Below are 13567 nucleotides of genomic sequence, written 5' to 3'. Positions count from 1 at the left end.
ACTGGAACAGTAATTAGATCTGTAACTTGGGGGTTCCTGGAGCTGCAAATAGCTGTGGAAAGCCCCTGGTTCCAATGATGTAAAAATATGTATTTCTATTGTTCCTGGGATCGCTGCTTTAAGAATTATGCTTCTGCATTGCACTATATTGACACAATAGTATAACAAGTGCCGTCTGCTTTTAAGATTTAAGTCCACTGTTCCACAAACATATTTAAAAATGATTAGCTTGATAAGTATGATATGTATGTACCGGATTTTCCACCAACCCTCCAGGTTCTTCTGAATAACCTCCACCGTGGCGCCTTTGTCCAGAGTGATTTCATCTTGATCTCTTGCAGTGTATGGGTAGATCACACTGTATTTCTCCTCTGTTTGGGAAAAATAGGGGTGTGGATATATTTACAAGAAGTTATGTATCCTTTCATGTTTTTCATGTCTACACAAATAGCTGCTAGCATAGATACAGTTCAATACCTCTTTTAAACACTTTATTAGGTGACATTATGTTTTATTGGTTATAATGTACACTTTTTTGCCTTATTTACTTTAATGTACTAAGGTCTCACTGCACTTGTCTGTTTATGTAAGGGCTCTCACCCCTACATGATTATGCAGGTCCCCTTAGGCATCGGGCTGCCTTGTTTACAGTCTTAGGCAGGTCTGCTGCCTGGGACCCGCCAACCCCCCCCCCCCTGGACGTCTGACGTCATTGCGTCACGTCGTGAGGGGACGCTGCCGTCACCAAGGGAGCCTCGGCTGCCAGTAGAAGGGCTGCTCTCTGTATGTCCCACATGTTGCAAGATCGCCATCTTTGCCTGTTACAGGCATCAGGGAAGCTGTCTCTTCACAGGCACTCTTGCTCCCCCCTGGTGGCGCATGACGTCATCACGCCACGTTGCGCTGGCGTCCTGACGTCACGATGTGGGCATCGACATCCAGGAGCATGGCAGCAGTAATCGTGGAGGGGTGAGTACCTATCAGTGTATATATAGTGGTGTTTTATGTGTATCCTGTAGCCCTCTCCTTGATAAAGGCAATTTTTGCCGAAACGTTGGACCCTTTGGTGGCACATTAAATTGCATCTTCAGAAGACCGTGTGCCTGCTTCCATTTTCTTTGCTGATCTCCTTTGGGATGTCTGGACCTCCCTGGACACAGTGCACCGGCAGATAAATACCCCCCTCCAGCACCATTTAGCGGTGTGCATGCACTTCCACGTACGACTATATTTACAAGAAACACAGGAAATAAATCTACTGATTATATAGAGCTACAATTGTCTAGAACAAGGGTGCGCAGTCTTTTCCCCCCGCTTCCCCCATGTCCCCCTCTCCTCGCGCCCCCCAACCCTCCTTACCTTGGCTCTGGCGTCACGCTGCCATGGCAATACGATGTCATTTGACACCATGTTGACGCTTCACCAGAAGCCATATGAACCAAGGTAAGGAGAAGTTACCTTATGCCTTCGCCGCTTCTACGGTATTTAATTTAAATGCCTTAGGGAAGCGTGCGGTGCCTCTATAACCCCGCGCCCACCGCAGAGAATCTCGCACCCCCCAGTTTGCGCACCCCTGGTCTAGAATGTCGATTTGGAGGTCACACATGGTTTACACTATAAACTTGGATCAGTTGGTCAATATGGAACCATTGTCTTTTTTTTTTTTAGAGGATTACCAGATCCTGCTTATTGACCATATCCTAACTATTTATAAAAAGGGACATATATACGACATTATTTTCCATAAAACATGCCTTAGGCATGCACGATAATGCCTTGTCTGTGAGAGGAAGACATTACGTACAGGACATGCGAACAACAATGGCTGCAGAACATGCAAAGAATGCCAGCGACAGACACAGTGAAGAGGGACAATAAAACAAGCCTCTCTGCACCTGGACCCCATCCACTGGTGTACAAGTCCCCAAGAGTCCGTCGGCGGCCGACGTGCCTGGGCAAGGACCAATATCTCCAAGGGGCTGGTAGCATGTTGAGAAGCAGTAAGTGACAAAACAGGAAGTAAGTAGCTGGCTTGGTTCTCCAAATAACTCCCTTCTTAATGGGGTGGTTGTTAGGAAGACAATTATACTCTTTCTAGATGTCAATACTTGGATACTAGAACACTACGACACCTTTCCTGTTCAAACAAGCATAAACGTTACGTTAATGCTTTCACATTCTCCTTAATGTGCCGAGAACAGTGGCTACCAGAGAAGACAACAGGCAGATATAGATATATAGATACATATATAAAATATATTTATAAACCATCTATTGCACACAGTGGGAAATACTGTACATGAAAGGTAGTTAGATATTAGACAATTTTAAACTTACAGAGAATATTGACACACAGACATTAGATACACACAAAGTTATAGAGAGAAAAAACAAACATTGTATTAGTTGGGACACAACTACATAGCTAATGACAATACAAATCAGCAGATCGGACAATTATCATTATAACAATAAGCATGTCATTGCTGTACCATTTTGCAGAAGAGCTTAGTTGTCAGGGTTGTCTTCTTGTTGAGTTAAATGCTGATGCTTAATAAATGGTACTGTACACAAACTTTTGAGACATCATAACTGATCTTATTATTTTACTCTGATTATTATTATTATCTTCTGATGGCCACAGATTGTTCATCTTTAGATATACAAGTTCGATTCTTAGTAGGCCTTGATTTACGTGATCCGTGAAGAGCTCGCATTGGTGCAATAAAAGGTTTCTAAACCTACAGCAAATTTACAATGCTTTAGGATCAATCTACTTTATCTGTTTATCTATCAGTTTATCTATCCACAACTAGATTACCAAGTAAACGCTGATTCTACATGAGTAAATATTGTGAAGACAGATTACTTCTGTTCTTTATTTTCCCATGTATTAGAAAGAAAAAGTCACACACCAAAACTGGTGTCCGTGTAAACATGTTTTTGTTTGCTCTGCTTTAGTAAGTAAAGTGGTTTGTCCCATTCTGTGTTGTTTTATTTCTAAATGGAAGTAATGAAGTACAGGTCTGGAGAGAATGCGACTGATGCTTACCTCCTTCAGGTTGAATTGAGAAGTCATCTTGTCCCCCATCTTGAGCCTCCAAACAGGTAGCAGGTACCCAGCCCTGTTCATCAGAAGTACTCACAAACCACCACCCTGAAATCAAGAAACATACCCGTAAGTCGGCAAACACAATGGCTGATACCAACTCAACATTTTCATGATGATATGACTGAATAGCTGTCATGATCAACCCTTACAGAATAGATTCAGGCAGAATTTATGTCCAAATCTGGCTGAAGAGAAGACTCCTTGGTCCACTTGTATCTTGAATGAAAATGAATGTGATAAACTGCTGAGCTCAGCTGTGCTCACCCCTTATTCATAGACGTCAGATCAGGCATAAACATAAAGGGGAACTGCAGGAGATATCATTGCGCAAACAAATGTATTAAACATGCAAAACTTTTTGAAATATACACATCGCACTCACAAGGTGTTGGTATGCTTGGGCAAAGGGAACAATCTAAAGTGCGATTGCTTCCGTCCATCTAGTAAGGATAGAGTGCAGGCATTTTGACTGGAAATCATGCATGTTTTCCAGTCAAAATGCCTGCACTCTATCCTTACTAGATGGACGGATATAAAGAGGGATAGGGTATGCAGCCTCACCACATGCCTGACTAAGCACCGGCAAAACTAGTAGGGTGGCTACTAGACTGTGCCTTGAGCTTTGGGGGTCCAACACTGAACTGAGACTGTCCTTTTGCTGAAATCTCGTGAGACGAGACCAGGTCCCACGTGACGTGGAAGTGCACGGAGAGATCGGCTGCCGTGTGCGAGAGGCGCAGGGCGCTTTCGGACCGGAGCAAGACAGAGCTTCGACAGAAGCAATCACACTTTGGATTGTTCCCTTTGCCCAAGCATACCAACACTTTGTGAGTGCAATGTGTATATTTCAAAAAGTTTTGCATGTTTAATAAATTTGTTATTGTGCGATGGCATCTCCTGCAGTTCCCCTTTATGTTCATGCCTGATCTGATGTCTATGAATGACGGTGAGCCCAGCAGTTTATCACATTAGTTTTCTTCCATAGATACAAGTGAACCAAGGACTCTTCTCTTATGCCAGATTTGGACATCAATTCTGCCTGAATTAACATCTCTTCTGTAAGTGTAGATTACGACAGCAGGACTTTCTCTTACTATTTACAGATACACTATGTTCTGTTCTCATCTCTCCCTTGCGCTGTAGGTTTATTCTTCCAAAGTCTACTATTTTCCCTCTGGGTGAGAGATTCAAACCAGCTGCAGGAAGAGTGTTAGTTATCTAGTCCAGACCATTGTTACTGTCTGTTAGTGTTTGATATTTGCGCAGCAGTTCTTTTTCTCCCATGACTGATGGCTGCCCACCCATGGGCACCAGAAGATGTATGATTTAATAGTCAATGTGGTACAGCATCAAAAGAACCCAACTCTTGAATAATAATAATAAAAAAATTAAATCACAGATTTCCTAACAACTCTTAAATTAATTCTCAAAAAGGTCAAAGTAGCGACTGCAAAGTCCCCCACGCAGTTCAAAATACATCATAGGCTGCAGATTGGTTACGTGTCCCCAACATACATTTATAACTTGACCGAGGTCAGGTTCATGTTCTTACCAGACTCATTTTTCTCAATGATGTCCACCACTTGCCCTACTCGTAGGCTGATTTCTGAGCTCTCCTGCTTCTCGTAGGCTGCCGCCACCACATACTGATCGAGGACCAGAGCGTCACCGGAGGCAGAGTCTCCACCTGCCCAAAAGCACACACAGTATGAGCACCTAAATTCTCCAGTATGTGAACAATAAGAGAAGGCAGACATTCCCAGTCCTGTGCCATGTAGTCTACATATGAAGGACAGTATTATAAACACGGCCATAAAACTAGAGGTGCTAGAAACAAAAACAAAAAAGTTTGACTGTTTCCCTTTCAAGATGCCCACATACATGCAAATACAGGTGTCTCAGGATTCATTGCGGTCTCTGGTATAATATGTACATATCATCAGCATCTACATCTACATCTACTACTACTACTACTACACCAGCATGCTCACTGAATTCTATGGCGAGTCTTATATTCCGAGTTATAATGTTATATGTTGTATTGTACAATTTCATGCACTAAATCTGTAGCATCCAACAAAGATTTATTAGGCAAAATCATCTAAAGATACCTATACTTTACTAGAACATTATTTGCTTGTATCCATTATGGTGTAGCCATGCAGCCCCTGGCTACTAGTTTCTCTGCCTAACAAGTACTGGTACCAGCACAGGCAGTGTTAGGCTTTGGTCCCGCTGCGGCCGGCGGCGCGCGGGCCACCAGCTGCTTGCCTCCATTCTGGAGGTCCCCGCTGGCTCCTTCCGGCGTGGCTGACTGCGTGCTGTGACGCGTCAGCCAGCCGTAGCTACAAGGAGCTTGTGGTTTCGGCGAGTGTCGTGTCATGTGACACGCAAGGGAGTCAATCCGAGTTCCCCCTCTGCTCTGATCCCCCCATTACGATTTCCCCCTCTGCTTCGATCCCCGTTCAGATTTCCCCCCTGCTCTGATCCCCCTCCGATCCCCGTTCCGATTTCCCCCCTTGCTCCGATTTCCCACCCCCCCCTCGTGTGTATTTGCCTGTGTGTGTGAGTGCCTGTGTGTGTGCGAGTGGAGGGGAGCAGGGAAGGAGCTGCGGGAGGGAAGCTGTGTGTGTCTCTTGTTTTTTTTTTTTACTTTTGGCCGGCTCGGGAGGAGGGAGCGGTGATGCACCCAGTTAGAGAGGCAGAAAATTTGTATCTCCAGCTCCATACAGACCGCAGGTAGCGGTCAATTGCCTCTCAGCGCGCCGCCTGTCTGCAGTGCAGGCGCGCTGACTGAGGGAGCAGGGCCTTAGCTTTAGGGTTAAGTTTGCCCTGGCTGTAGTAAGCAGCTTCCTTGAGTGACAGGGGGTGTGGCTTATGGCCTGGGTACTGCCCATACCTGGGGTAGCAAAAAGGAGCTGCAGTTCCAAATTTAGACTGTCCTGTGTGTGAAAGTGTGGAGCCAGGGCTCTTGTTCACCTTCCATTCCCTCCCTCAGGGGAGTGGGAGCATCTACCCCATAATCCACCAGGGAGTGTGGGAGACAGGGATAGACTTTTGGGGCCTCAAGCCCTGGGGGTTGAGTCCAGGGACCAAAAGAAGAGCAAGCTGCAAGTGACACTCTGCTGGGTTATGTACGGCCCAGTGGACGATAATCTCTCTTGCTGCAGAAAGGAAAGTGTACGGATGTATGCTGTTCATATGTTGGTATGCCGTTGCTGTACCTAAGAATAAAGACCAAGTTACTGTTTCATACTCCTGCCTGAGGCTGCAGTTCTTCAGGGAGAGGGTGAGAGTGTTTTTCACAGGGGACTGCAACTATCTACAATTGGCCCTGTGGGAATGGAGGCGCTGTAACACCGAGAAAAGGGTGATCCAAGCACCTAAAGTCTGTCCTGCTTATCCCCACTACCACCGGCGGATGCACAGGGCCTTCTGTGAGCCCAACAGGTAGCACCAACACAAGGTAACAGCAGTGAATCTCCCTTAGGCCTCGGTTATGTTTACTGCTTGCTGGCGGAAGCATGCTGACGCGCACTCCCGCTCAGCACTGAGCCCCTACAGCCGCAATTACAGCGGCTTTAGTAGGGGCTCACCTGCACTTCCGCGCGCAATGAGGGCGAACCAGCTCCGTGACGTCACTGGCCCGCCCCCGGCCAGTGACGCGCCCGCCCCCGGCCCGCCCCCTAACGGCGCGTGCGGTAAGCAACCGCAAGGCCAGGGAAAGCACCCGCTTTCCCTGAGCCTCAGCGAGCAAGCAGGGAGCATGGACACAGCCTTTGTGTGGGGGAGCATGTGTAACAATGGGTGTACTCTATAGAAAGAATAAATACAGAGGCTGTGTTGCTCTATAGAAAAATATTACAAGGTAATGTAAATGGAGAACAGCTCTGTAGAAAGTGAATGTACTGCTCTAGAGAAAGGCGAGGTTAATGGTGTTTTGCCGCTCTTTGGAAAGTGTATTGGCATGATATCTGGCTGTTACACAAAGGAGATGTAAAAAGTGATGTTGTTCTAATTGGAAGCATTAAAAGGATGAAGACAATACTGTGTTTTGCCAAGAGCACCAGACTGAAGGGTTCTCCAAAATGACAGATGTGGTTTTAGTAATTCCTTGAAGGCTAGCCCACGTTCTTGAAGTTGGTTTATTCCAAGGGTGTGCAAATGTATTGCCTTGCGCTCGCCTGACGGCTCTCTCCCGCTGCGCGCGCCCCCTTACCTGGTCTGAAGCGTCAAATGACGCCACGTGGTCATTTGACGCTGCGTTGCCATGGCGATGCGTGTCATCATGTGATGTCATATGACCTCACGGCCCGGCATTTAATTTAAATGCCTTGGGGAAGAGCTTGGGGCCTCTGCAACTGCCGCACTCCGCCCAAAAATTCAAGTTTGCGCACCCCTGGTTTAGCCATTGCTATTTGTGCTGGGCCAAGCAAAACCCGTCTATGATTGTGTAGGACCACCACTAGAGGCTACTACAGTACAAGAAGTGCAAGGTTTGCAACGCTCATTGAAGTGAAACATGTTTGAACAGGACAGCTCTTTCTTACTGCAAACTAAAACCCATGCTCCTAACAATGCAAGGCAGGCGAGGTCTGATAGCTGGAGGCTGGAGCCTATCTTATTTTAAATACCTGATTTGAGACATATAAATCAGCATAATACAAAATCAACCAATTTTATAAGTAAAATACAAGTGGGCCGTGAACGCCAACAACTCACATGCTCCCAATGTTAAAACGGCATTTTGACCACTCTGGGTCCTGCAGTAGCGGCGTCTCGATCAGTCACTCAGATGTTAGCCGGCTTTTCTCTCTAGAGCTCCGTTGCGCTTCCGGGTTCCCAGCTGAAACCGCGTCCTGCAGCAGAGATGCAGGCAAAAAACAAACTTGGCCTTTCATTCCGAAGTGTTGAGGACTGCGGCAGACAGTAGGTAAGGGACCACCCTACGCATTTCACTCAAACAGGTGTGAGCTTCCTCATGGGTGCTCACACCTGTTTGAGTAAAACACATAGGGTGGTCCCTTACCTGCCCGGCAGTCTACTGCAGTCCTCAACACTTCGGAACGAACCCCCAAGGGTTTTTTTGCCTGCATCTCTGCTGCAGGACGCGGCTTCAGCCGGGAACCCATAAGCAAGAGAGAAAAGCCGGCTAACATCTGAGTGGTCAAAATGCCGTTTTAACATTGGGAGCATGTGAGTTGTTGGGAGTTCACGGCCCACTTGTATTTTACTTATAAAATTGGTCTATGCTATGTCCATCTCTTTTCTCTCTTTTATAATATTGGAAGCTCCAGCCACACTTCATCACACTGGGTACCTGATCAGAATTATCTGAAATATGCCTGATTTAACCCACCACCACGTGAGTGGGCATTTAAACGTTATTTCCCATTTCAATCTGTGCTGTTAGCACATTTGCGCTATGTATATATTATGCTTTTTTTCATGAATCAAGGAGAGTCTTTGTGCTGTGAAGTCCTGTGCCATCTAATTTGAAAGTACAGTATGTTTCTACTCGAGACCTGGATATATCTCACAGGTCTTGAAGAAAATGTACATATTATATGTGAAATCATGTGTAATGTACTGTGAAATTTCTAAATGAGCAAGAGACCTATTCAAAATCTGTGTGCACACTTATGTCTAGAGCATGTAGAACGCTCTGGTTGGGCCATTTAAATGTATTACAGCATACAAGGAATCTACACTTGTAGGATAATTGAATATATATATATATATATATATATATATATAATCTTTTTACATAGTTACATAGTAGATGAGGTTGAAAAAAGACGTAGGTCCATCAAGTTCAACCTATGCTAAATTTAGACAACAGATACTTTATCCTATATCTATACTTACTTATTGATCTAGAGGAAGGGAAACAAAAAACCCCATTAAGGGGAAAAATTAATTCCTTCCTGACTCCATGAATTGGCAATCGGATTAATCCCTGGATCAACATCCTTCCCATGTATACTTATTTGGTATATCCCTGTATACCTTTCCCGTCTAAAAAGATGTCCAACCTTTTTTTGAACAAATCGATTGTATCTACCATCACAGTCTCCATGGGTAATGAATTCCACATTTTAACTGCCCTTACTGTAAAGAACCCTTTCCTTTGTTGCTGGTGAAATTTCCTTTCCTCCAACCTTGAGGGATGCCCCGAGTCCTTTGTACTGCCCGTGGGATGAATAGTTCTTTTGAAAGCTCCTTGTATTGTCCCTGAATATATTTGTATATAGTTATCATATCCACTCTTAGACGCCTCTTTTCTAATATAAATAAATCTAATTTAGCTAGCCTCTCCTCATAAGTTAGAATGTCCATCCCCTTTATTAATTTGGTGGCTCTTCCCTGCACTCTCTCTAGTTCCATAATGTCTTTTCTTAGGATTGGTGCCCAAAATTGTACTCCATATTCAAGGTGTGGTCTTACTAATGCTTTGTAAAGGGGCATAATTGTGTTTACTTCCCTTCCATCCATTGCCCGTTTGATGCAAGATAAGATCTTGTTTGCCTTTGCAGCTACTGCATGACATTGGGCACTATTGCTAAGCCTGCTGTCTACAAGCACTCCTAAATCCTTCTCCATCAAGGATTCCCCCAATATATCTCCATTTAATTTGTAAGTCGCCTTTTTATTCTTGCATCCCAAATGCATAACCTTACATTTATCTGTATTAAACCTCATCTGCCATTTACCTGCCCATGTTTCCAGTCTCTCCAAGTCCTTCTGAAGAGAAATTACATCCTTCTCTGATTCTATTACCTTACACAATTTAGTATCATCAGCAAAGATGGAGACTTTGCTCTCGATCCCAACCTCAAGGTCATTAATAAACAAGTTAAAAAGCAGGGGTCCCAGTACCGATCCCTGATGTACTCCACTCACGACTTTAGCCCAACCTGAAAAAGTTCCATTTATGACAAGCCTCTGTTGTCTATCCTTCAACCAGTGTTCAATCCAGGTGCATATATTTTTACTGAGTCCAATTTGCTTTATTTTGTACACCAACCTCTTGTGTGGAACCGTATCAAAAGCCTTTGAAAAATCTAAGTAGACCACATCAACTGCATTACCCTGGTCTAAATTCCTACTTACCTCCTCAAAGAAACAAATAAGGTTAGTTTGGCTAGATCTATCCTTCATAAATCCATGCTGACGATTACTAACAATTTTGTTTTCCATTAGGTATTCCTGAGTATTATCCCGTATTAAACCTTCAAGTAGTTTCCCTACTATTGAAGTCAGGCTTACAGGTCTGTAATTTCCCGGTTGTGATCTAGCTCCCTTTTTAAATATAGGCACCACATCTGCATTATGCCAATCTTGTGGTACTGAGCCTGTGGAAATGGAGTCCTTGAATATTAAAAATAATGGTTTTGCTATTACTGAGCTTAACTCCTTGAGAACTCTTGGATGTATGCCATCGGGGCCAGGTGCCTTATTTACTTTAATTTTTTCAAGTCGCTTATGAACTTATTCCTCAGTTAACCAATTGTTCATTAATATTGAGGTTGTGGCTTCCTCCTGCGGCACTACTATTGAACTTGATTCTTCCCTGGTAAACACAGAGGCAAAGAATTTGTTTAATACCTCTTCTTTTTCCTTATCTCCAATAATCTGCCTACCCATCTCACACTGAAAGGGTCCTATATTTTCTTTTCTCATTTTTTTGTTATTAAGGTACTTAAAGAATTTTTTAGGGTTGACCTTACTTTCTATTGCAATCCTTTTTTCATCATCCATTTTTGCTAATTTGATTGCCCTTTTGCAATTTTTTTTACATTCCTTATAATTCTGATACAATGTCTCTGTCCCTTCTGACTTAAAGAATCTAAACGCCTTCCTCTTCTTGTCCATTTCCTCCCCTACCTGTTTATTTAGCCACATTGATTTTGACTTATTTCTTTTATACTTATTACCCAAGGGTATACACTGATAAGTGTGCTTTTCTAACAATGTTTTAAAGACTGCCCATTTATCTTCTACATTTTCCCCTGCAAAAACATCATCCCATTGTATTACTACTAGATTAGACCTCAGTTTATTAAAATATGCCTTTCTAAAGTTTAAGGTCTTTGTTGAACCCAAGTAATCTGTTTTTTGATAATTTATTTCAAATGAGACAATGTTATGATCACTGTTACCCAAATGTTCCAGGACTTGAATATTTGTTATTACTTCTACATTGTTTGATACGACCAAATCCAGAACTGCCCCTCTCCTGGTTGGTTCCTCAATAATTTGGGTCATATAATTGTCTTTAAGCACCCCCAAAAACCTGTTTCCTTTTGTTGTAACGCTAATCTCATTGCCCCAGTCTACAGTATGTCTGAATAATTAAAATCCCCTATTATGCAAACATGACCCAGTTTTGATGCCTTCTCCATTTGCAAAAGTATTTTAGCTTCCTCAATCTCACAGATATTTGGTGGTTTATAGCATATTCCCACAAACATTTTCTTTATACTTTTATCTCCATTGCTAATTTCTATCTACAAAGTCTCTACATTTTCATCATTCCCTTCATAGACATCATCCCTTATAATAGGTTTTAGATCCGGTTTAACATATAAACATACTCCACCTCTTCTTCTATTTGCTCGATCCTTCCGAAAAAGGGAATAACCCTCTAAATTAACTGCCCAGTCATGAGTTTCATCCCACCATGTTTCAGTAATGCCTATGATATCATACTGCTCCCTGCTATAATTCAAGCTCCCCCGTTTTCAGTTTTTTTCAGCCTGTACTATTATCTTATCTGCTCCTTCCTTTCTGCGCCAACTTGGTTTAGTCTTTTGAAGTTTTCTAGTATTATCTGTATGTACAATGAGTGTCTCGCTGCTTGTCAAACTCGCACTTGCCCCATTCTACCTCCATAACCCCTTGTTTCCTCATCTATTCTATTTAGTTCGTTATCTGTTTAATTCCCCTCCCCCCCATCCTAGTTTAAAATCTCCTCCAACCTTTTGAGCATTCTCCCCCCTAGCACAGAAGATCCCTCCTCATTGAGGTGCAATTCGTCCCTAGAATATAGATGGCACCTCTCAGAAAAGGAGTCCCAGTGCTCTAAAAACCCAAACCCCTCCTTCCTGCACCACTTTCTTAGCCATGCATTAACCTCCCTGATATCTGACTGTCTGCTTTTGTTCATTTATATTCTGTTTTGTATAAAGCAAGACACCAACTTACAATATGAGGTGATAAGTCTTTGTATCATATGGGAGAAAAAGAACCCAGTCTTCCAGCACTCAATCACAACAAATGTATAATTGTAAAATTAAAATACTTTATTAGTAACCATGAATAAAAAATAGGGTGTTAAAACGTAATTAAATGGTATATTTCAACAGCACGTGACCGTATCCTTAGTAACCCACCTAAGGCTAGGTGGGTAGATGTAATAAGATCCCTAATAGATACTCGGGATCAGACGCTATAAGTTATAGCTACCTAAGGTATAGGAAAGGAGCCTATGAGAGCCCACCAAAAGGATAGTCTCAATGTGAGTGTATCTAGGCGTATAGTGCGCACTAGATTGATACACTAATGATATATATATTCTGTGGCATATAATGCGATAGGTTAGACCTATATGATATCTGCCCCTGATTGAGGTTGCACTGGTTGCCATGCCTGTCTATCAGGGGAATTTTATTGAGTCACTCACATGATAGACAGGCATGTCCTCGAGCATATCAGCGCTGATATAACCAAGATCAGCGCTGACATAGGGGAATATGCGATCAACAGTTAGACCGGCTCCCCACCATTTTACATTGGGTATATAGCTGCTCTATATTGAGGGGGGGAGGGGTGTTTTGGGGCTATACTGATTATATCCCATTATTAACCCCCTTTGTACCCGACTCATATATCAGCTGCAATTGTTGGCAATCCCAAAGCGCATCTATCTGTTACCTGCTGAGTAGCTTCTCAGTATGTTCTAGCTGTTATGTGCATATTATAGCCTTACTAGTCAGCGCTGACATCAGATGTACCACTGCAAACACTGTGGAGTTTGCTTCTACACTAGCCTCCTCCTTTTGCGCACTATATCACCCTGTTATGTCAAGGCTGATTACCTATGTGTGCAGAGTGTTTACATGTGGCTCCTAATACAACGTTTCCGCACGGGCTGCAAGGTGTAATGCACGAACAGCCTTTAATTAACAGATACTACCGATACCTTACTGACAGAAGTGAGGGGGTGCCTATTTGGTTTACAATACCTCTACAAACACCAGTGTATTACAAGTGCCATCTATGGTGTTCTTACATTAAACATCTGTTCACAGTATAGGTGTTCTGGTAATTTCATCATATGCCTTAGTTATGCCGACAACTATATACCATATCCGAGTGTCTGCCTATCAGTCTGCACTTAATTTTATAGTGTGGGCAATATATGTCTTTACTATAGACCTAGCTCTGACAGCG

At 43.2% G+C, this 13567-nt stretch overlaps 1 protein-coding gene across 1 annotated transcript in view; it reads right to left on the bottom strand.

The window, feature by feature from the left end:
- The window catches only part of SH3PXD2B (SH3 and PX domains 2B), a 133278-nt gene that overhangs the window by 17225 nt on the left and 102486 nt on the right, over positions 1-13567 (bottom strand). Inside the window, exons 7-9 of the mRNA XM_075600984.1 lie at positions 4665-4799; positions 3053-3157; positions 254-371 (exon numbers count right to left, since the gene is read on the bottom strand). Of these exons, the coding sequence (XP_075457099.1) occupies positions 254-371; positions 3053-3157; positions 4665-4799 (358 nt within the window). The remainder of the gene's footprint in view (positions 1-253; positions 372-3052; positions 3158-4664; positions 4800-13567) is intronic.

Source organism: Ascaphus truei, chromosome 5 (genome assembly GCF_040206685.1).
Source record: "Ascaphus truei isolate aAscTru1 chromosome 5, aAscTru1.hap1, whole genome shotgun sequence".
NCBI classification, from domain to species: domain Eukaryota; kingdom Metazoa; phylum Chordata; class Amphibia; order Anura; family Ascaphidae; genus Ascaphus; species Ascaphus truei.
The sequence above is the reverse complement of the archived record's forward strand: the minus strand, read 5'-3'. Positions and strand labels throughout refer to the sequence as shown.